At 40.4% G+C, this 25,061-nt stretch overlaps 1 protein-coding gene and 1 pseudogene across 1 annotated transcript; one reads left to right on the top strand and one right to left on the bottom strand.

Annotated features, from left to right (window-relative positions):
- Positions 1 to 1,215: 1,215 nt before the first annotated feature.
- Mtrf1 (mitochondrial translation release factor 1) lies at positions 1,216 to 24,563 on the bottom strand. Its single transcript, XM_055609755.1, has 11 exons — positions 24,357 to 24,563; positions 22,676 to 22,884; positions 21,018 to 21,437; positions 20,139 to 20,230; positions 18,409 to 18,490; positions 18,119 to 18,226; positions 13,729 to 13,901; positions 11,845 to 11,962; positions 9,393 to 9,529; positions 6,734 to 6,832; positions 1,216 to 1,589 (listed from the first exon to the last, which is right to left on the bottom strand). Exons 3-11 carry the CDS (start codon positions 21,427 to 21,429, stop codon positions 1,476 to 1,478), a joined length of 1,335 nt encoding a protein of 444 aa, XP_055465730.1. The 5' UTR covers positions 21,430 to 21,437; positions 22,676 to 22,884; positions 24,357 to 24,563; the 3' UTR covers positions 1,216 to 1,475.
- Positions 23,459 to 25,061, top strand: part of LOC129678912 (N-alpha-acetyltransferase 16, NatA auxiliary subunit-like) — a 31,269-nt pseudogene continuing 29,666 nt past the window's right edge.

Below are 25,061 nucleotides of genomic sequence, written 5' to 3'. Positions count from 1 at the left end.
CCTGTCTTAAAACAAACAAGCGAACAAACACCTTCCCTTCTAAGCCCCAGAAGATCTGTAGATTCATTAGGAAGAATTGGACAACTAATTTAAGGTCCTAAGAAGGGCATTTATGGATGCCCTTCAAAATTTTAGACTAGGCATAAATAAATAGGGGGGTTTGTTTCTTCGCTGTCACCTTTTGAATAGAAAATGCCCCCTAAACACTTAAGTATTGTTGAGTTTGGTTGCCAGCTAATGGGCTTTGAGAAGTGACCAGATCCCCAAGGCTCACCACTATTCAACTGATAGCTCCTTTTTAAAAGCTTAATTAATTTGTATTTTTATTAATTTTATTTATGGTGTGGGAGAGTGTGCTGTTGCACACGTGTGAAGGTCAGAGGACAACACACAATGTAGGTCCTGGGGACCAAACTCACGTCTTAAGGCTTGGTAGCAAGCCGTCTTACTGGCTGAGCCATCTCACCCACCCTCCAGTTTAAATCTGAGAAACCAGTGATAGTTTCTCAGATAGTGATGCAATGCAAAGGAGAGTCTTGTGAACAAATGATCATGAAACAACTAGACCAGATTGTGAAAGTTAACAATCTTAAATGACTCCCTTCCTTAAACTGTAAGAAAAAAAAAAAAAAATCAAGATAAATCTTATCCGTAAAGGGAAGAGCAAAAAGTACAACGCTGCTGGGTGCCCTGGTGCACATCTTTAATCCCAGCAAACAAACAAACAAATGACAAAGCTTCTAATTGGGGATAGAGTTCTTGGGACCCACACACTCAGGGCACTTTAATAAAACAATAAAAACACAAGGTGAGAAATCCCAAGATCCTGCTAATCCATGGTGTAGTAAAAATAAAATAAAATAAAATAAAATAAAATGTAAATAATGGTATGTGCCATCATACCTAGTAGCTTTGTGGGGTTTTCTGTTTGTTTGTTTGTTTGGTTGGTTTTCAAGACAGGGTTTCTTTGTATATCCTGGGACGTCTTGGACTCACTTTGTAGATTAAGCTGGTCTCAAAAATACAGAAATCACCTGCCTCTGCCTCCCCGAGTATGGGATTACAGGCGCATGCTAACATGCTTGGCTCTGTTACGTAATTTTAAAAAGTTGTAATTTTATATAAGCTAGGCACGGTGACTCACACCTATACTCCCCTTTCTTGGGAAAAAAAAAATGCTTATGGTTTTAAAATGGCCTAGAAGAAACAGTTGATTCATCTTACACAATCAATTCTCAATATTTTATTTCTCTTTTTGATGTTATAAGCTTATTTCTTACTTGGAGAGCTAGATTATTTACTGAAACCTAAAATAAACCTCTATGTCAAGAAATGTGACTTCCATTCATTGAAATTATTTCCATAAAAAGTCTGTAGGTATATCTATACTTTGACTGTTAACTAAGATTTCCACACCTGTTTGTTTCTTGATTAAAGTCGATTTCATTTATGTAATAATAAATAATAATCTCCATTTATTTCACTGATTTAAGGCTTTCATCCAATAATTCAGCAATGGCCTCTTCATCTGCTGATTGCAGCAGTCTCTGAATTAGCTGATCAAGGCACTTCTCACCACGTAAAATCTCCTGAGGAAAAAAGAAAAAGTTATTATCTAACCTGCAGATATGGTGGCCATCTCAGGTGTTTCCCAAAGGCCCAGGTAGTAAATGCTAGGCCCTTCCCTAGCTTTTGTAAAGTGGTAGAACCTAAAAGAAATAGGCCTACCGGAAAGTGTATCCCTGAAGGATGCCAATCTATTCCTCTCTGTTTACTTCTAGGACATGAGGTAAATGGCTTCCTCTGCCACTTGCTCCTGCCAGGATGTTCTGTGAGTGAGAACAGCCCCCACAGGCTCACATATTTGAACGTTTGGTTTCCAGTTGACGCACTAGAGGATTAGGAGGTATAGACTTGGTGGAGGAAGTATATCACTAGAGATGGGCTTTCAAAAGCGTAACTAGGCCCAGTCTTCCACTCTCCCTGCCTCCATCTTGCAGATAAGATGTAAGCTTTTAGCTACTGCTCCAGTGCCTGCCTGCTGCCATGCTTCCCACTATTATGCTCATGGACTTATTCTCAGAAACTGTAAAATCCCCAGTTAAATGCTTTTTGTTGTTGTTGTTGTTGTTGCTGTTTTTTTGTTTTGCTTTGTTTTTTGAGACACGGTTTCTCTGTGTAACCTTGGCTGTCCTGGACTTGCTTTGTAGACCAGCTGGAACTCACAGAGAACCACCTGCCTCTGGCTCCCTGATGGTTGGTATTACAGACATGTGCCCAGCAATGCTTTTCTTTTATAAGTTGCCTTGGTCATGGTGATTCTTCACAGAATTGGAACAGTAAGACTGATGGGCTACAACCTCTAAAACCATGAGATAAAATAATCTCTTCTATTTTAAAATTGGTTTTCTTGGGTATCTGTTACATTGATGGAAAGCTGACAAACACACCTGATAATCAAAATTAAAGCACTATCTGTTTCTTTGTAGTCATTACATAACAACAAAGGCTTACTAATATTCTGTAATATTATAAACACAACTGCCAATACATGAAAGTCCCAGGTTTCAGGCCTTTATTTTGGTCTTAAATAACAAGTGAATCAGCAGGCAATGGTGGCGAAGGCCTGTAATTCCAGCATTCTGGAAAGCAAAGGCAGGTGGAGCTCTGTGAGACCAAGGCCAGCCTGGTCTACAAAGTAAGTCCAGGACAGCCAAAGCTACACGGAGAAACCCTGTCTTGAAAAAAAAAAAAAAAAAGTGAATTTCAAAAAGAAAACAGAATTCCACTTTAATTGCTTAAGTTAGCATTTTACTTTGAAATCCATATTCTGTGACTTCCATTTTTCCAATGACTCTTGAGATAAGACAGAGAGATCTGAATGAGCTTTTGAAATTGACCAATTGCCTGACTTGGCTGAACCTTTGCTGAGTTTTTCTGACACTAGTCCTTGTTCTCACACTATCTTTGAAAGGAAATGTTGCCTGTGATCTTCTATCAGTTAAAAAAGATTGTGTTTGTCAGCCAGGCAGTGGTGGTGCACACCTTTAATTCCAGCACTCAGGAGGCAGAAACAGGTGGATCTCTGAGTTTGAGGCCAGTCTGGTCTACAGAGTGAGTTCTAGGACAGCCATGGATACACAGAGAAATCCTGTCTCGAAAAACCAACCCAACCAACCAGCCAACCAAACAAAACAAAAAAAAACAACAGTGTCCATTCTTGTCCTGAAAATTAACCCTTTTCATTCATATCATATTATTTTACAATGGCAAACATGGCTGAGATGCCTCGGTCCTACAAGAATCTCTGGTCACACTAATATGCACTGCTCCCTGCCAAATACTGCCTATGTGGCTCTGAGGAAGTGTCTCCCAGCCATTCCAACTTAACTTTCTGTTGGTATAATGTTCTTGTGGAATGTAAAAATTTGCCCTTGTTCATTCACATGCTGATTTCTCTACCCCACTATCTGGTTTCAATCCAGACATTGTATTGTGATGCATATTCTAGGTGTAACCTGTCTCAAGTCTGTGTAAACCTGCCACCATTTGGTCTCTGTATTGTCAATAAAACAGCCAGTCAATTCTAGCAATGGAGAGAATAGGGTGGGACATCCTGGTATAATGTGGAATCTGAATGGGAGGAAGCTATGTGGTTTTAGAGGTTTAGGATTGAGTACTCATTGCCCAGCCTTGTGGTCTAGGTTAACTAACTGCATCCTAGTCTCCGTGTGGTGATTTACATATACAGCTGGTTTAGGAATAAATGCTTAACTAAATAAGCTTAACTAAATAACTGTTTAACTAAAAGATAAATCAATGATAAGTATTAATAATCTTTAACACCTTTCTAAAGCCGATCTTCCAAGTTGAGGTTATTTAATTCATAAGTGGTTTGTGATAGTTTTTTCCTAGGAATCTTGCCCAGAAACTTGAAGATGCTAGGTGAGAATTCTACCACTGAGCTGTACCATGGTACCACCAATGCCAGCTCTCCTAAAATTGTAAATACTGGGGCCAGAAAAGTGGCACAGCTGTTAACAGCTCTGGCCGTTCTTCCAAAGGACCTGTGTTTGACTTCCACCACCCACAAATCTAAAATGTGTAATTGGAAAGACAAGGTCTGGGGATGGTCATGCATGCATCAAGACCCAGGGCTCAGGTCCTTACCACCGTGTGAAAGAAAACAAAATAAGCACACACATTTGTAGCCATAGAACAGGGGGTGTGGGTATGCCTATGAGTAGACAGTCTAGGCAAGTGGTGAGCTCCAGGGTCACTGAAAAGGCTCTGAAATAGGCACACATACATGTACACATACAATAAGTAAAAATTTTTTTTTAAACCCTGGAAAATGGAGACATCTTAGGCTGTTGAGATGGCTCAGTTGGTAAAATGCTTGCCTTGCAAGCATGAAGACCAAGTTTGACCACAGAACCTGTAAAAATCTGGGTGTGGTGGCACGTACCTGTAAACCAGCACTGGGGAGGCAGAGACAGGCAGGTCCCTGTGGTTCACTGGCTAACCAGTCTAGACTAAGATGTGAGTTCTGGGCTGGTGAGAGACCTTGTCTCTAAGACAAGTGAACAGAGTCTAAAGAAAGACACTAGAGGCAGATCCCTGGCCTTTGTGTGAGCACTCCAGGCACATACAATCTAGAAGTCCTGTGTAACTGCACAACATTTTGTAATGTTGAAGGAGTCAAGTCTCCTTAGTTTGCAACTTTCATTTTCTTTTCTTTTTTTGTGTTTCTTCTTTCTTTCCTTTTTTCTTATTTTTGTTTTGAGACAGGTCTCTAGCACAAGCTGGCCTAGAACATCCTATGTAAGAGGATGATCTTGAACTTCTAATCCTTCTGCCACCACCTTCCAAACAACTTGCTTTTAAATGGTTCAAAAGCCAAACAGGTGGATATATAAAAAGAATTGAGGGATAAAAGGAAGGAAAATATAGCAAAATATTCACAACTGCTCATCCCAGATATAGGCTGTGTAGTACTCACTGCAAACAGAATGTGTCAGAACAAATTCAAAAATAAAGCTGAGAGAAACCAGTTCTCCAAATAAAGAGAACAGGCACAGCTGCTCCATCAGCAGTCACGTGGATGGAGACCTGAGTTCTTGGAAAAGTGGAGAGCTGCACAGGAGAGTCCCTGCATCTTCACTTTCCCCTTGCCCACCCCTTCCTCTCTGCCCACCAGCTGCTGCTCTCTTGCCAAGGTGCTTTCTCCTTTTCCATTCTCTTCAATATCATTTCTAATTACTCACTCCTGTCAGTCTCTTCGCTATTTTTCCTTCTGACCTGGTGCTGATGTGCGTTTTACTTTTTGGTTTTGAGACAGGTCTTGCTACTAGGCTGGCCTCAAATTCACCGTGATTTTCTTCCCTCAGCTTCCTAAGTGCTGGAAAGCAACTGAAAAATAATAAAGTATAATTGGAACAATATTGCCAAGTATGTTTGCTTAATATTGTGTTTTATCTAAGGAAAGAGAAGTTAACAAACATTCACTCCCTCTATGGTGGATCCCCCTTATAATCCAGAATCAGAAAGCTAAGGCAAGAAAATTACTCTGAGTGCCAGGCAAGTCTGGGCTATAAGAGTGAAAACCTATCTAAAACAAACAAACAAAACAATAGTAAATTTTTTTTTCTCATTCTATGGTCATATGCAAGATAATTGTATGCCACAGGACAAGAGAAGTGGCATAAGATGCACAGAACTTTATAAACACACACGCACACACACACACATATATATAACAGACATCTCTCATAAAATTATGACTTTAGTTTTGAGTACAAAGTGGATAGAATCAAAATTAAGAAGCTTTAGGTGTTCCATGAATCAAGAAAAGGATAGTGGTTTTTTTTTTTTTTTCACATAGTCCTTTATGGTTCATTTTTGCTTCAGGCACAGCATGAGAAAAGTTCTGCTGTGCTCCTTTACTACTTTATTAAGGCTAGTGGTCCTAGCTAGAAGGATTTTAGCTAATGCTGCTCAAGCAATGTTGACAGGATCTTTTCTCCAACAGCTTGGCTATACTGCCTACATTAAAGAATATACATTAGTTGGGTGTGACAGTTCATGCCTTCATTCCCAGCACTTGGAGGCACAGACAGGTAGATCTCTCTGTGAGGCTAGCTTGATCTACATAGTGAGTTCCAGGCTAGCTAGGGTGACATAGTGAGACATAGTCTCAAAAAAAAAAATAAATAAATAAATAAATAAAATAACCAACACACACACACTCATATACTGTAGTAGGTCTAATTCTATGATGCCCTTGGTGTATTCACTGTGCATAATTCTCTATTTTAGAGAAGGAACCTATGACAATAAAGGAATAGTGCTTCTGTAATTGGGTAAACAATAAAGTGACTTTGACTAAATTAAATATAATGCCATTCTAGCGGGCTCCACCTAATCAGCTAAAAATGCCTAGTGATTCCTGTAAGAAAGGATTGAAGGTGGAAGAGGGTGTTTGGAGGGAGTCACTTGGGAAGCAACTTGCAGCAACATTTAGGGGCTAAGAACAGCTTCTACCTGACTTGTGTTGTGTATATATGTATGTGTGTCATGGCACATGTGTGATCAGAGGACAACTTGAGTTAGTTGGTTCTCACCTTCCACTGAGTAGACCCTGGGAATGTGCTCTCAGCCAGTGAGTCACCTCTCCAGCCCGATTCTATTTCTAACAAAGCAAAGGTGCCTAAAGCATAGTTAGTAATGTTACCTTAATGTCACGAACGTCATATGCTATCCTGTGGTCAGTGACTCTATCCTGGGTGAAATTATATGTCCGAATCCTCTCTGATTGGGCTCTTGTTCCCACCTGTGCCATAACAAAAAAAAATTATATTTTGAATTTTAGAATTAAAAATTATATTTATACAATCTTAATAAATTCTTTATCCTTGACCTCCCTGTTTGGAGAGCTTTAGCATCTACTAAAAAAACTCCTATATCCACAGACCAAGATAAGAACAGACAGAAGGTAATCTTGAGACTACAGATTTGGGTGTGGGGAAGCAGCTTAGTGGGAGAATGCATGCTTACTCAGAAAAAAGCCCTAGGTTCCAACCCCAGCCCACCAGAAAAACAACCAAATAACTATGGAGCATTTATCTATGGAGTAAGAATAAATGCCTCTTTGATATTTCAAGCTCCTCTTTTAAAAAAACATTTTTAAAATTTCTTTTCCTTCCTTTTTAGGGTTTTTAATTTTTAAAAATATACTGTGCCATTGGACAGTGTAGGGTGGCCTCATTCACAGCCTCCCAACTACTCTTACTACAGTAGGAGGCCCACACTTGGCATGCTCCTTTCTTTCCAGTAGGAGACCCTGACACTCAGCAATTTAACGAACACTTGAGGGAGCTTGCGTCTGCTTCCAGAGCGGCCTGGCTATCTTCTGAAGGCAGTTTTCTAAGAAGCTTTCTCCAGCAGGTCCTTGGCTGCTAAGAGCACACACATGAACTCAGCACTCTTAACGTCAGCAGCCTTCCCAATATCATTTCTGAGAATCACGGGAACCTTTACAATGCTACTTGTTATATCATGTCATTTTCATGTGCTATCTAGCTCATTTTGAGGGAGGCCCTTCCCTACCACCCCCGCCCAGGAACCAAAATATGCTCTCTGACTCTTTTAAACTTACAACTTAGAATCTCCCTTCCAGTCACACGTCACCACACGCAGCCATTCTTGTCTGCTCTGTCTGCTCCTGCCCTAAGCAATACTTTGCCCCCACACAGCACTCTCTCAATTGAACTCAATTATTAAGATTAAAGAAACACATTTCTGTATCTTTCCTTCCCTCTCATCCTTCCACTGGCCCCAGCCCTCTTCTTTCTTCAGATCCTCACTATATAGCAAAGGTTGATCTGGAACTGGCAATTCTTTTTCCTCAGCCTCCCAAATGCTGACTCATTTTCTTAAAGCCTGAGGCAAACAATATGAAACCAAAACTGTGGATATGAAACCAAAACTGTGGTCGGGAGAACTTTGAAAAGTTACATATTTCTAAACTCAATCATAGACATAATGAACCAGGAACTGTGTGTTCTGAAATAGTCCTTCGGCTATTCCTTCTGCCAAGCTGGGTTTGGAAAGCACCATATTAGGACTCCTCTCTAGATCAGCTGTATCAGAATCCTGGGAGCAGGTGGACGAAGCATCTGCAAAACTTCCAGGATGAGGGAGCTAGGGTGACCACTGGGCACTGCATAAGACCACTACATGACTGATTGACAAAAAAGCTTCTAAACAGTAGAAACTGCTACTAAAACAGCTCACAGGTAGACAAGGAAGTTAGAGGTCTTCCTGGCCACTCAAATGGGACCTAATAAACAATCTATTCTATCACTTCTACTACAAGCTGCAATGTGGACAAAGAAAGCTACAAAGACAAATGGAAGGGGCTCATATCATGATGAGTAAAATGATTAATATTTAGAATATTTTTGTTGTTGTTGTTTTGTTTTTTTCAAGACATGTTTTCTCTCTGTAACAGTGTTGGCTGTCCTGGTACTCACTTTATAGATCAGGCTGGCCTGTTGAATTCAAAGATCCGCCACCTCTGCCTCCTGAATGCTGGGATTAGAGGCCTGCTCCACCACTGCCTGGCTAACCTATTTTTTGATATAACATCTTTTTTCAAATAGGGTCTTACTAGGTAGACCAGACTGGCCTCAAACACACAGCTATCAGCCTGCCTCAGCCTCCTAAGTGCTGGGATTAAAGGCACATGACACCATACCCAGCTTTGCATTCTATATTTAATACTGTAAATATACATTAAAATTCAAGAAGTGCCAAGGGCATGGAATGAAAAGTTAGTCTCCCCTTTTATTCTTTATATCCAGACTCCGGCAACAATCTCCCTTGTTTCAGGAGTGCCATTTATGATTGATTCATACAGAGTTGTAATAAAAACCACAGGCCTTTAAGTAGTCTGAAAATCTTCTAATTGCCAGAAAATTATTTTGTCTTAAAACCAATTTCCTGCCAGGCATAGTACCTCACACACTCAGTAAGCAGAATTTGAGGCCAGCGTGGTCTACAAAGTGAGTTCTAGGACAGCCAGGGCTACACAGAGAAACCCTGTTTCAACAAAACAAAACACTGGACCAATTTCATTTTATGACAGTCACAATATAACACTGCAGGGAGACAAGTAGGAAAAACTTCTGTTAATTCATTTACTCCTTTGGAAACTGGCACACGTAAATGCAACCATAACCCCTTAGGCTTACCAGTATTTAAATATTCCTTATTTACAAATAAGCACGTCTCTCTATGTTCTAAGACACTTCCGTTCATGTAGCGCACACACTGCATTTTTTACATAAGATGACTTTCCTCCAGTGTTGCAATTGCGACCCTTGTCTTACCTGCAGTTTTCTAGCCTTCTGTTGCTGAGACTTGTCTTTCTCAGTTATCTGTTGGTAGAGTCTAGCTCTCAACACACGCAAAGCTATTTCTTTATTTTTTAGCTGTGATCGTTCTTGTTGGCACTCTACTACCAGTCCTGAAAAACAATCAGAGGTAAACTGTCGCTTGTCATTTCCACAGGTCAATAAAGAAGATATGAGGAATATTTTATTTATTGTTTGCTTGTGATGGGGTCTAAACTGAGTAGCCCTGGCCGGCCTTGAACTCACAGTCTGCTTCTCCCTCAGGAGTTCTGAAATTAAAGACATGGGACACCACACCTTTCTTCAGGAACATCTTAAGGGGAAAAATTAATCAGGTAATTTGGCAAAAGATAAACAACACTTTAAATTTAGGATGATTTAGAAATCATAGGTAGTAGCTGTAGGTGCCTACTTAGATTCTCATGCCTAAATGAGATATCTCACTTTTTTCTTTTCTTTTTTTTCCAGGTACTATGTATACCAGGCTCGCCTTGAATCCACAGAGATCTGCTTGCCTTTGCCTCCCAACTAAAATGTGAGATTAAAGATGTGTGTCACTATACCTGGCTTATTATTGTTATGATTACTATTATTAACAAGGTCTCCCTATACAGTCCAGGCAGTCCATAAGCTGGTGACCCTATATCAGCCTCTCACGTGCTGGGCTTATGGGAGCGTGTTATGAGTGCGACTCTAACTGAGATGAGAAGGGTAAAGCAACAATTAGTTATATTTTATTCCCTGAACATTTCCTCTCCTTTTTTGCACATCCAGGTATTTTCCAAGAGTAATATACTACCATCCTCTAGGGAGTGCTGATCCACCCTCTGTCCTACTCAGGGCGCACTTGGCCTTTCCTCTTTCAGTTACAAATACATAAAAAAAGGACTGATGCTAAAAATACAGCTTTATTTAAGTCTGGGGATATAGCTCAGTGATAGAGCATTTGCCAAGCTAGCATGAGTGAGGCCTGGGATTCCATCTTTAGGATCACTTCCACCACCCAACTCTGTACTCCCAACAACAACAACCAAAACAACAACAACAAAACCAAGTGCAGTGGCTGGTGGTCAGAGGCCCTTGAGCTGGAGGTAGATGTGAGATGCCTGAGGTGGGCGCTAAGAACTGCACTCCCTTACGTGATCTTAACTTAGTTGGAGCTATTTCTCCAGTCCTGGCTTAGCATTTGAGAGTGCTTGATGACCAATCATGACACCCAGAGTCTGGATCCTAGCAGCCACCGAACAAGTCAGGTGTCCTGGCAAACACATATAACTCCAGCTCTTTGGGATCGGACTCCTTCTGGTCTTCATGCATACAGAGACATACACACGGGAATGCACTCACACAGACACACAGACACAGGCAAACTATCATTTTAGTAACTTAAGAAATGAAAATGTAAAAAGAAAACTTGTTTTGGTTTGAAACATGCAAATTCACCACATAACAAGTTGGCTATTGGCAGTCTGCATATGTGATAGCTGTCCTATAAAATCTCACTACCTACCAAGACTTTTCTTAGTTTGTGACCATTTATAATTTTTACCCAGTGATAAAACTGTGTAATGATGCGTTACACAGAATGCAATTATTGTGAAACAATGTATTTAAAATCACCTTAACAAATTAAAAAAAAAAAAAAAAACCTTAACATTTATCAAGGTGACCAAGTGGCCAATATTCAGGACAGCATTAATACAGCAGAGCCTCATGACACTAGCAGTTCACGTACTGGATAAAGCAGGATCCAGAGCAGTGGCATGGCGATGCTGTACCTCATTCCCTTGCAATGGGACTGGAACACCACTCATGGAGCCCCATGGTCCAGGACCTCCAGGCACTTTTCCTGCACAGATATGCTTACCACCTACATCCTTCAAAAGAGGAACTGTTTCCAAATAGAAGGAGAAAAATACATGCAACTGGTACATCAGATCCACAGTGCCACTGATGTCCTTAAAGTTTTGTGCAAAGAACTGTGAACTATCCTAGACCATGGCCTCGGAGTGCTAGCTAGTTAGTATGTAAAGGGGGAAGAGAGGTGAAAGCTGTGGAGGTTTGAATGAGAATAGGGCCCATAGGTGCATGTATTTGACTTCTTGGTCTCATTTGGTAGAACTGTTTGGAAAGGATTAGGAGGTGTGCACTGATTGGGGAGGAGCGCCACGGGGGTGGGCTTGAAGATTTCAAAGCCCACGCTATTCAGTTAGCTCCCTGCCTTGTATTTATAGATCAAGACATAAGCTGCTAGTTACTGCTCCAGTGCCATGCCTGCCTGCCGCCATGCTCCCTACCATGATGGTCATGGATTCTAACGCTCTAGAACCATGAACCCCAAATCAAATGTTTTCCTTCATAGGTTGCCTTGGTCATGGTGTCCTGTCACAGCAATAAGAGTAACTAAGACAAAGCAAGACCTGCTCACCTGTGGGGATGTGGACAAGCCTCACAGCACTGTCTGTTGTATTAACATGCTGCCCACCTGCTCCTTTGGCTCGAAATGTGTCTATTCGCAAATCCCTGGGATCCACTTTCACATCTACCTAGGACAAAAAAATAAAGCATAAATAAATTCACAATCCCACAAACACTTCATTCTGAGATTTTTCAAATTAAACTATTTATGTAAACCATGAATTAAAAAATAATACCAAATAAAGAACCATAAGTGACCTATTTCACCAATACTACCCACCCCAAGTTAAGACAGGGTTTCTTTGTGTATCTCTGATCTATTTCAATGAAATACTATTATTTTTGAGGTGATGGGGGTTGAACCCAGGGCAGTATGCATGCTAGATAAGCTTTCCGCCTTTGAACCTCATCCCCACTTAAAGGAGGCAGTGTTTAAGCTCTGACTGAGAATGATATGAGATCGCTGAACTACGTAATCTTTGAAGAGTTTCACCATTGATTAGATCGTAGTTATTTGGAACATAAAAATGTCTATAATGCATACTACCGATTCTCATTGCCAGATTCCCTGTTCAGAAATTTACCTACTCACTACGCTCTCTTTGTCTCCCATGACGCTCACAGTGAGACACTTGAGCTGCTCCACATTCTCATTGGCAGCCACAGTCAGACAGGGTGGATGGTTCCAGTGAGGCAGGGCAGTGTAGGGCAAAGAAGCTTGGACTCGGGGTGAGTTATACAGGGTTAAATTAACCTCAGTTAGTAGAGCAGCCTCTTGCTAATCACTTCTTCTGAGACTCGTTTACTGTCTTGAAAAGCAAAAAAAATTTATCTAGCAGATGGGTTGTTTTGGGATTTAAGACTATAATCTACATGAGATACATGTATGTATAAAAGTGGGTGAATTCTGAACTACCGAGGAAATCCTGTTCCCGAGGCTCCCAAGTGCTCTCTGTCCTCTCCCCCTCCCCTCTGTGTGTGTATTTATTGGTGGGTCACATTTTAACTCCCTGAACTTTATTTGAAAATGGGATCCAAGAAGATATAATTGAGTTCAAAAGATTACAGGGCTGGCGAGCTGGCTCAGCAGGTAAAAGCATGTGTTGCTGAGGCTAAAGGCTTGAGTTCAGTTCCTAAAACCCACAGGGTAGGAGAAAATCGACCTCCATGGATTGTTCTCTTACCTCCATATGCACTCTAAGGCACACATGTGCTCACTCACATACAGACACACAAGTAAATAAATGTAAATAAAAACATCTTTCTAGAAGATTCTGCTATATTTTCCAGAGAGATTCTAAATATAATCTCCAATGTCCTTACAAGACAAGAAGCATCCTCTACTTAGATATGACCATGTGACTTGAAAGTGTCAGCCAGAGCTGCACAGCTTCAAGCCAAAAGAACACATGCAGCTACCTGAAGCCGGAAGAGCAATGAAGGATACTACCCCTGCAGAGAGATTCGGACCACACAGCCACCTTGGTTATGGAGTGTCTGCCTCTCTGACTGTGAGAGATAAATTACTGCTGGTTTTTTATTTATTTGTGTATGTACACCCTGGTGTACCCGTGGAAGTCAGGGGACAGCTTTTGGAAGTTAGCTCCTCTTTCCACTGTCCTCATTCCATGGATTGAATTCAAGTCCTCAGGCTTGGCAACAAGCACCTTTACCTACTGAGCCATCTCACCAGCCCCTGTGACTTCTATTTTAAATAAAATAAAATGGAATAAATATTGCAGGCATAAAAAGAATACCTGGGGAAGAATTAGAGTCTCAATAAAGACCATTAAGTTCAACCGTCAACCATGAAATTAGACTTCTCTAGACGGTCAGGCTTCTCAGCACAGTTTACATGGCACGGAGCCAGTTTCACCGTGTCCTGTGAAGTTACCTCATCTGGCTGTGGGAGGACAATGACTGACATTGTCCCTGTGTGAATTCGCTGCATCCTCGATGAAAGGCCCACCTCTGGGATCCGCTGAACTCGATGGATCCCACCTTCGTACTTCAAATGCTTATAGACACTGTCACCAGAAATGCGGGCAGCTGCATGATGCAGTCCACCTGGGGAAAAGATTCAAAAACACTAGCGCAGTCTACTCTGAAGAAGATTAGGACTGGAACTATTCTTAATTTAAGGCCTGACTGTCAGTAGAGCACCTAAATGGGAACCCGAAACAGATATAAGCCATTTTATCCCAATATAGAATATAATAATATAAAACAAAAAGTCAAGAATATTACGTATAGTTAGCTCTGGAGAGCTGAGGAAAACAATTCATCTTATATTTTACTTTTTGTACCTTTTATTTTATTTTTATTTTTGAGATATGGTCTTGCTATGTAGCCCAGGCTGTCCTTAAACTCACAATTCTGTTTCAGCCTCTCAAATGCTGGGATTACAGCTATATATGACATCTGGCTTGTACTTTTTGCTTTCCAACTTTTCTATAAAGAACTGTTTCTTTTGTAATAAGAAAAATACTATTAAGAAAAAATAATATTGGGACATTTTCTGCACTAAACTACCTGTAAATTTTTAGGCAAATATGTGCCACACATTAAAAAAATATTCAGTAACATAATTTCATACTATTGAATATCTTAAGCCCTTCTAAGTTTCAAGAATTAGAAGCTAATACTTACCTGTGATGTGGAAAGATTATCACACACACAAAAATCTTAGTGCTTAGGATTTAGCTTTTTATCTAATAGTTTTTAAAAATATTTTTATGATAAAGAAGCTACAAAGGAGTCAATGAGTTGTCAATAGAAAAAGGCACTTCCTGGCAAGCCTGATGACTGGAGGAAACCTGTTCCTGAGGAGCCATGTGGGAAAAAAACAGCTACCTCCTTAAAGTTGTCCTCTGACTCTACATGGACTCCATAATGCACCTCTCCTCCCAAAATAAATGTAAAAATAGGTAAGTAACTCCATGAATATACAGAGATAGAAAACCCACACGATGTAAATATGCAATTCACTAATTTTGCCTGCTACCCCGTACCTCCCGCCAGGTCCTTCCCAGTCATAATCCTTGCCCTTCCCTATGGGTGTCCTACTCTAATTTCTGTTGCTGTGATAAAATACTCGGACAGAAAAGCAACTTAGGGAAGAAAGGGCTTATTGTAGCTCATAATTCCCAATTACAGTTGATCACTGAAGGGAAGTTAAGGCAGGAACTTGAAATAGCAGGTTTTATCTACAGTCAAGCAGACAGAAAAATAAATGCATACATGTCTATTGTTCAGCTGCTTTCTCTAGTCTTCCAGAGCCCAAGGTCTAGAACAAGGGGATGGTGCTACCCATCTTCAGGATGGGTCTCCCTACATCAGTTATGGCAGTCAAGATAATCACCTACACATATGCCTACAGGCCACTCCAGTCTGACAGTCCTTCATTGAGACTCTTTCTAGGTGATTCTAGGCTGTCCAGTTGACACTTTAATCGTTATAGTGAGTCGGCACACGGTCCCTTTCACGACTTTCTTCATTGTAAATGTATATACCTGGATGTTCTCATTACACAATATAACATAGTCTTTTCTGCTTAAAAACAATAGCTCAGCAGCAAAGCTCATGCTTAGCTCTGCAAGTGGTCTTGGTTTCAATGTCCACCACTCCCAGCCCCAGGGGATATGTCCTTTCAGTCTCTTAATCCCTATGTTCTTCAGCCATTTCTCTCATTCCTACACATTATAGGGCAGCTAACCTATAAAAGTCTCGGTAGTTTTGCTGACTGCATACTGGCGGTGTGTGTGTGTGTGTGTGTGTGTGTGTGTGTGTGTGTGTGTATGTGTGTATCTATTTATTTAAAATTTTATATGCATTGGTATTTTGCTTGCATGTATGTTTATGTGTCAGGTCCTCTGGAACTGGAATTAGACAGTTGTGAACTGCTGCGAATTGAACCTAGGTCTTCTGAAAGAGTAGCCGGTGCTCTTAACTGCTGAGCCATCTCTCCAGCCCGACTGCATACTCTTGCTGCAAGTCTACTTGTTCTGTTGCTGAGATGTGACAGTGGGGTCCAGAGACTGGTTCAAACATTAGCCTGGGCCATTGGCAAGATAACAGGGTACATGTGATGTCTGGACGTCTCTCCTTTCATGGTCTGACAGGGCCAACGAGATGACCTGGTGGGTGAAGGCATTTACTGCCGAGCCTGGTGATGTGAGTTGGATCCCTGGGACCACATAGGAGGAGAGAAGTGGCTCTGTCAGGTTGCCTTCTGACCTCCACATGCGCACTGTGGCACACATGCATGTCCTCCACAAACCTAGAGTTCCCACAGCTTCTTATCGAGCTTAATGGATTACCAACAGTAATAAAACAGTCTCCTTGTTTCTTTTTTCCTCAGCTATTAAAACAGATTATTTATAAAGAGCACATGCCTTTAACTGGAGCACTTAGGAGGCAGAGGCAGGTGGATCTCTATGAGTTGAAGCCCAGCCTGGTCTACATAGTAGACTGAGTAGGTCATTGAGTAGCTACACAGTGTGACCTTGCCTCAAATAAATAAATAAATAAATAAATAAATAAATAAATAAATAAATAAAGCAACAGCGACAATAACAGAAACAATAAAAAAGATACACCTGTATCTTTCCTTGTCTATGGATTGATTAGCCAATGGCACAGTTACATAGGAAAGGCTAAATGCTTGATTGGATCCTTTACTAGTCTTGCCAATCTCTTAAAAAAACAACAATACAATGAATTAGATCCTTTAACCATATGAAAACGATCGATTATTTTTAGCTAATTTATTAACAGTGCATGTGTGGAGTGATCATGCAAGAAGACTGATGTGGGGGCCAGAGGAACCTTTCACGGAAGAGGTTCCCTCCATCTGCCTTAGGTCTCCAGGCTTGCATTGCCAGTGTCTTTACCAGATAAAGAGGCTGATGTGCCTAAGTGAACAGATGATAGAAAAACTTGACAGTCTCATTCAGTGCATTCAGGTTGTAACAGATGCCAAGGAACAGAAACATAGTGAAGCCAAGGCAAATTTAAATTTCCTCTCTCAGCCTGACACTCTTAAAAAATGATTCCCTTTGCCAGGTGTTGTGGCACGCACTTTTAATCCCAGCAATTCAGGGACACAGGCAGTTGAATCTTTGAGTTTGAGGCCAGCCTGGTCTACATAGTGAGTTCTAGGATAGCCAGGGCTATGTAGTGAGAGCTAAAATAATAAATAGATAAATATTCTCCCCATGCTCTTTAATTAGTGCTAAATTAATAGATCCAGTATCAGGCTGACTGAGTTCAGTCAAATTCCCGTCTTCCTAGCAGCGAGCTAGCTTAAATAACATGTCCATGCTTTGGTTACCATAATTTGTAAATCATCATCACCATCACTACCACTACCACCATCACCATGTCTATGGGACTACCCAGATAAAAGAGGAGCTATTATTCATCATGCCTTTGTATGTCCCAGTACATATAAAGTCATGTGACATATTTTTCAGTTCATCTATCAAGAGATTTTAATAGGAGAAAACAGAAGCATATTTAGAGCATTAAATACAATGTTGACATTTATCTGTGAAGATCATCCACTGGCCCCCTGGACCAATGTGCCATCTGCTGGAAGGAAAGGCCAACAAGATCCCTGCTACCTAAATTTCAGTATGACTGAAGAGTTGATATACCCAAGAGAAAGGTGCTAAAGGACTTGCCAATCGGTACCAATCAGGGTTTACTAATGCAGCATACTGATTTCCCTTTGCTGTTCACCTTCATCCTTTTACCCTAGCTTGATTTTCTAGTTTATCATTAATAACCCTTCCATCTACCATGGAGTAGTACTATTACCCAGCAGATAGAGCCTTCAGGCCATCTTCTGATTGTATTTTGTTAGTGCTATTATTTTTAAAATTTTTAAATCTTATGTGTAAGGCTGTTTTCCCTGTCTGTCTGTCTGTCCACAACATGCATGCACGGTGCCCTCAGAGGCCGAAGGTGTCAGATCTTCTGGGACAGGAGTTACAGATGGCTGTGAGTTGTGAATCCCTATGTGGGTGCTGAGAATTGACCCTGACCCTCTGGCATCCTTAACCACTGGGCCATCTCCTCCGGCCCTCTACTGTATGTTATAAGTTTTTGTTTGTTTGTTTGTTTGTTTTGTATAGTTTTAAAGCTTTTATTTATTTATTTTACCTTTTATTTATCGAGACAGGGTCTCACTAGGTGGCTCTGCCTAGCTTAGAATTCAATACATAGACCAGGTTCGTTTCAAACTCACAGAGATTTGCCTGTCTCTGCCTCTATCTGCTTACCATAATCTGCTGGTGTGTAATTCAGCAGCTCAAATTTCCAGTGTTTATAGTATGAATAATTCTGGTACATATCAAATATCTCTCGGGTAAACTGTTGGCAAATATCACCTAAAAAAAATAGACAAACTATTCAGTAAGCACAAATATTAAAGGGTACCCCCCCTTAGATATAAGTACTCAGGGAATGAGTATTTCCCACACTAAACACATGCAATGGGTTTCCCACAGTACAACAATGTCAAACCAATGTAAAATTCAAAGCTCATTTACAATAAACTGTCTTTTCTGACCTCCAGTGGTTCTTCCAGATGTCACCTCTAAAATAACGTCACTTCTGTCATACTTCTCCTTTGGCACTAGATGCTCCAAAAGCTGGACAAGAAGGAAAATGCAATCACTAATATGTTTACTTTCCTTAGTATGTTATTACTTGAAATTCAATCAAAGTCCTCAAAACATTTTTAGAAGTCAGTAATTAACAAAACCATGAAACATCCCAAGGAGGTAAGCCCTAGAACCATAGCCTAAGCAATCTAATTAGATAATCAGGTCACACAACAATGAAGATACTTGTCTGAGCATTTTCTGCAACGTTATCAGATTATCTTAATTTTCTAAAATGAAGTTAATTATGATCAAAGTCCACAGTGTTCCATCCAACTTTGTTCAGATTTTGCCTCTTAAAATTAGTTCTAAACAGTAGAGTCTTTCATCTGATGAATGAAGCAGGGCTTTGAAAATCTTCATTTACTCCAAATGAAGACTTTTGACATATAATTATACATTCTCCCCTGCCATAAATGATGGTCAGCACTATGCCATACCTTGCATTCTTGGTGGGGTCATTGTGTTTAAGGGGACATTAAGGGGACTCAAAGTAAGATTCAAATAGCTTCTCATATATGACAACAAAAAGAAAGAGGGGTGGTTCCTAGGTTCCTAATAAAGTTTTCCTCTTGGGAAGAAGAAAATCTCCTGATTATTAAAAGGTCTTTCAAATCAAACTAAAAGTACCTACATGTTATTGACTCTCCTCCCTACTGCCATTTTTTTTAAACATTCCATCTCTGCTAGAAATGACAGTGTGCAGGAGAATGTTAGAGTGTCAGATATGCTTTGCCTTTGGTTCACTAGTGCTATCATCTCTACTCATCCTTCTAAGTCCTCAAAAACCCCTCTCTGAATCCCACAATAAAAAAGCTGAAGGGACAATGATGATAATTACAACAGAGGAAACATGGTACACACAACCTATTGAACTAAAGAAAACAAACAACCTATTGAACTAAAAGAAGAGAGACCACTATTGTAGAATTTGCTCTTTCATATATAGATTATCAGCTAAAGCTCCCACAGTATTATGAAGCCTGAGAGTCCCCAGCACGCTAAAGCCTTATTAGTTCTAACTGAAGACCTGAACTACCAGCTGGTTCTGCACTTAGATTCATTCCATCATATTCAGCACAAAAGTTTTCAATCTAACACAATCACCGTGAGCCTAACTATTCCCTTCTAACGCTTAAAACAATCTGGCTTATCCCCATCAGGATTGCATTTCTTTTTAAAAATTCACTCGTGTATTTTTGTGTGTGTGTCCCCACTGCACACACATACCTTGCAGAAGTTGGAGGACAACCCAAAGGAGTTAGTTCTCTCCGGTCACCTTGTGTGATGCATTGGAACTCAGCTTGTAGGTCAGGTGCATATAGAAGCACCTCTATCTGCTGAGCCATCTCACTGGATCCTGAAATTTCCTTACTAAGGTATTATGTTTTCTTGCCTAACAAGTCAAAAGATCCAGCTATGATTCTTTTTTTCCTTCTTCTGGGAGTCTCTCTTCATTGACATTTCAATTTCTCTTCCAACTATCCTTCAGCAAATTATACTAAGTATAGCTTAGTTACTTGCCCTGTTGAAAGAACACTGTTGGGGAAATTATTTTGAGCATCAAAGCATGTTCTAGAAAATATTATTCCTTCCTATTAACACTATTGAGATTAGTCTACTGCCTGAAACATACCTCACGATACAGTAAGCTGATCTTTTGATCAATGATTTGTCTTTCTTCTGATACAAGCTCTTGCAACTGCTTTTCTTCGTGTTTATTTAAACCTAAAATCAGCAACAGGGAGAGCAGTAAATTCTTTAAAATTCTTACAGAGAAAGCATTACATAACTACCTCATCTATGTCTACAAAGTTTGTTGTTTGTTTTGAGACAGAGTCTCTTGACCTCCTTGTCTTCCTGTCTCAGTCTCCCAAGACCCTGTCTGTGGGGGTCCCTGAATATGCTGTAGCTGGTGGAAAAATAGACTGTGAGAGGCAAGAAAACCTGGTTCTGCATGACTTGGTTAGCCATGCTGGTTCCAACTTGTGGAGTCACAAGGCCAGTTTATTTTAGACATAATTAAGTACAGTACAGTTTTAGAAACAAATTTCCTGATAACAATTATCCCAATCCTATGTGCATAATAAAGCTTAAGCCGTGACTACATTAATGTGACCTCTACTATGAAGATAGGTTCTATAGCTTACAGGTGTAGGATCTGGTGTAGTCTCTGACTGAGATAATGTAGAGGTCACCAGGCTGTAAAGTGTATGTGACACATATATTCTCTCATATTACAACATACAAGCCCTTCAATGGGAGACGAACTATCATTCTGTATTTCTGTATGCAGAACAATGCTCAGTAAATTAAAATTCACGATGATATCAAGTCTTCTAGACTTGATAAGTACTATGAACAGCCTGAACTCTTAGCACGCCCCAAGTAACTGAAATTTGTCCAACACAGAGTGAGCATATAGTCCTCTTCCTACCAAGAACTGAGCTTATTATCTATTGGCTTTTAAAAGACAGAGTTCAAAGTTCAGTCAGTTACATACTCATATACCCACTTTTACACATTGACTCTAATTCTTCAATGGCTTGTTCGGCCTCCTGAATTTCTTGATAGACAGCTGCAAGTGGTGCCAACTCAGCATGCCTTCTACGTAAGGCCCTCAGGTCTCCTTCATGGTCAGAGATATCATGCAAACATTGGTCCAGGGTTTGGTACTCTTTATTCAGGTCTTCCATATACTTCTGTAGGGCTTTATGTTTCCAAAGCATCCTCGTATCTTGATGACAGCAGCGCCTGGACCAACCCTTATTTAACAACAGGTGGAGCACGTGAGACTTGTTTTGTCTAAAATTCCACAGCTGTGTATCAAGACTTCTCTGTCCAAATTGCTGAAAGCAGATGTGTCTCCCGGGGCAAGCTCTAAGAAATGGACTCCAAAAAAGCCAAATACACAGGTGGCGACTCATCTCAGCAGCTGTAATGTAAGATAAACAAACTGAAACAACTCTAAAGATGTAACAAAAGTGGGAGTATCAGAGAAACCTTTAGTTCATAGTCTCATTTACCTTCAAAGACAGTCTATAAACTCAGATAGAGTTTATATACACATATATTTTTAATTTTAGGGTTTTTTTAAAATTTATTTTGAGACAGAGTCTCACTATATATTTCTTGCTGCCCTAGAACTCACTCTGTAGTCCAAGATGGCCATGAACTCAGAGATCCACCTGCCCTACCTCCCAAATGGTGAAGAGAAGTGCCAACAGACTGAATCCACAAAGAAAATTTGAAATAGCCTGGAAAATAAAACTACCTACAGTTAAGTCTGAAAACCTCTGAGTTTAATCTCTGGGCTACACATGATGGAAAGTGAGACCTGATTCTTAAAAGCTGTTGACCTACACACCTGTGTTATGGTATGCACATACCCATACACATGCACACAAAACAATTTAAAAAAAAAAAAAGCACAAAAATAACCTTACATATACAATTAACTAAGACAAGTGCCTAGGAGTATAACTAACAAATATAGCACCAATGGGTTAAGGAGGTTTTAACTTTAAATGAGTGTAGAAATAAACACTTTAAAATAGCTGAGTAGTGGTGGTGCACACCTTTAATCCCAGCACTTGGGAGGCAAAGGCAGGTATATCTCTGTGAGTTCAAGACCAGTCTGGTCTACAGAGCTAGTTTCGGGACAGCCAAGGTTACACAAAGAAACCCTGTCTTGAAAAAGAAAACACAAAGTATAAAATAACGATGCAGTCTTTAGGTGGTTCATAGTTATAGATTTGTGAAGATTATGGAAAATGTTAACATCTCATCTATTATCTAGTCTAACTGATTGTTTATACACAGGTCTTGATATGTAGCCCAGGCTGGCTTCAAACTGGGGGCCTCCTGCTTCAGCCTCCCAAATGCTGGATCACAAATGTAGATCAACATGTCTGGTTAAACCTAAGCCAACAATTTTATTGTGTTTATTAATTTATTTTTAAACATTTATTATTACTATTAGAGAGCAAGAGTGTGAGAGTGTGTGTATGTCTGTGTATGTATGTGTTTGAGAGAGGTGGGGGGAGAGAGGATATTAGGGATTGACCCCAGGGTCTTGCATAGGCTAATCAAGCACTTTGTTTTAATTGTTTAATTTCAGGACATCGAGATACCAAAAAAAGTCAGGTAACGTAATCACAACTGTTCACATACCGGACGGAGGCAGGCCTTGTGTTACGACGTAGGTTGTCTAGTCCAAGATGAGTGTTTTTCATTCTCAGTCCTGTGGTCACTTCTTCAGGGTGCTTCTCTCTCAGCTCTTTTTGCGCTACATGTAGCACAAGGACGCTTAGAGCCCAGGCAGAGGCAAGAAGAGGGTGTCAGATCCGTCTCCTGGAATGGGAGTTACAGGCACCTGTGACCTAAGGGAAGACAGGAAGAAATCCTCAAATATTAAGATACCGAGTCCACAACACAAGGAGAGCCTGGTTTAAAAAAAAAAAGGAACAATGTTGATATTTTAATAACTGAAAAAAAAAAAAAAAACAGGTTACAAAACAGTATAATCTGTTTTCAAAACACAGTTCTACAATATATGGGAAAAAGCAGATAAATAATATTGTCTTAGTTATTGTTCTCTTGCTGTGAGGAGGCATTACGACCAAGGCAACTTATAAAAAGAAGCACTTAATTGGGGGCTTGCTTGCAGTTTTAGAAGGTTAGTCCATGGACATCATGGTGGGGAGTGTGGAGGCAGGCAGGCAGGCATGGTCTGGAGCAGCAAATTGCAGGCATGAGACTGGGTCTGGCCTGGACTCTTGAAACCTCAAATCCACCCCCAGTGGCACAGGTCCTTCAACAAGACCATACCTCCTAATCCTTCCTAAACAGTTCCCCTAACTGGGGACCAAACACTCAAATATATGAGCCTATGGGGATCATTCTCATTGGAAACACCACATACATTTTAAAAGAAAACAAAGGAAACACATCAAAATGATGTAAGTCACTCTTGAGTTGTGGGATTACAGACACGGTTTAAGGTTTTTCTTCTTTTCCAAGTCTTTCACACAGTACACATTATGTTGATAATTTTAAAAGACGTACATAAGATTACCACGCTGTAAAGATTTTTGACAGTTAAAGGCGCTTGCTGCTCAGGCAGAGGACCAAAGGTAAGTACCTACATAGCGGCTCACAGGTGCCTGTAACACTTATTCCAGGAGACTGACACCTCTTCCTTCCTCTGCCTAGGCACCAAGGGTGGCATGCGGGATGTGCAAAGCCCCCTTTGACCTCAATAAATCTAACAGCGTCATCATTTAAAAAATTAAATATTCAGGAGATTCAGCGTTCACTGGGTTCTACTAATAGATTCAACATAACAAATCACTGCTGAGATTGGACTGTGTAAGAATTCACAGCCACCCATTTACCACTCCTCCAGAAATTTCTGTGCATCTTTATATCTAGCTTTGAGTACATCAGAAGGAGTGTCCATTTGACGGGGGGAAAAGTATAACAGGCCGGCAGGTTTTTTGTAATAACGACTCTAGCTAAATTTTCCATTTTAGGGGCAGTCGTGGAGTGAGTTAACTGTCAAGGTCAGAAATCTTAATTTACTTACTTACTTAAGAAATCTTACTTTCTAAGGTTACCTAAACCTAGAAAGAGCAAGGCTTTAACACCACCCCGACAACCCAGTATTACTCGACATTTTAAGAGCAATTCTCAGTTTTCTGGCACGTTAAAAGTCACACTAAACTGGCGCCAGGCGCAGAATGTGAAAAGCATATTGTTTAAGTCATTACTATAGAGTCTATACGGAAGTAACACAAGTGGGCAGAGAGAAAATTAAAAAGTCCTCTTAAGGCCAAAAAAGAATTGTGAATACCTAAGTAAAAGAAGAAAAACGATGTTCTTGTTTCTATCTGGTAACTGAACCTTCGGTGCCGGCAAGACTTCAGCTCAAGGTACCGCCCGCACCATCATTTCCAGGCGACTGCTTCCGGGTTACAGTTCGTACCTGGCTCCTCCTCCATTTTGACGCTTCTCGTTGTGGTCGTTAGGTGTCTGTAACAGTAAACAAGAATGAATTGATAAAGCGGAAGGAGACTCTCCTAGGAGGACCTCGCGCCGAGATTATTGGAGCTGACTCACAGGAGGTTTGTGTGATAGGCAAAGGTAGCCAGAAGAGAGCAGATGACCGTCTCCTGTTGTCCTAACCAAGGAATCCTGGGAGTTGTAGTTTATCCTTCCCCAAACCTCATTGCTAACCACCCCAATCTCTTTTGCTCCATCTTCCTTCCTAAGCTTTAGTTTTACAGTTCTAGTGTGAGGAACACTTTTTCCTAACTTAAATATTAGATTCTACAATATGTTATAGGTGAAATCACAAGAATTTCTTTATGTGTTATCAACCCTTAAAGCAGTAGTTTCTAAGTTACCGTTTGTTGTTTGGTTTGGTTTTCCGTGTGCGGAAGGTTAAAGTTAGACACTCATGCATGTTAGACAGAACTCTACCATAGAGGTATATCCACAGAGGGTTTTTCCTTCCTTCCTTCCTTCCTTCCTTCCTTCCTTCCTTCCTTCCTTCCTT

This window comes from Psammomys obesus, unplaced genomic scaffold, assembly GCF_907164565.1.
Source record: "Psammomys obesus unplaced genomic scaffold, mPsaObe1.curated_primary_1811, whole genome shotgun sequence".
Classification (NCBI taxonomy): Eukaryota; Metazoa; Chordata; class Mammalia; order Rodentia; family Muridae; genus Psammomys; species Psammomys obesus.
The sequence above is the reverse complement of the archived record's forward strand: the minus strand, read 5'-3'. Positions and strand labels throughout refer to the sequence as shown.

Coding starts and splice junctions, on each gene's coding strand:
- Mtrf1 (XM_055609755.1), bottom strand. CDS start 21,429: ATGAGTCGCCACCTGTGTATTTGGCTTTTTTGGAGTCCATTTCTTAGA. Junction 20,231..21,017: donor ATTAGAGTCAATGTGTAAAA/GTGGGTATATGA, acceptor TGCTGATTTTAG/GTTTAAATAAACACGAAGAA. Junction 9,530..11,844: donor GCTTGTCCACATCCCCACAG/GTGAGCAGGTCT, acceptor ATTGTTTTTCAG/GACTGGTAGTAGAGTGCCAA.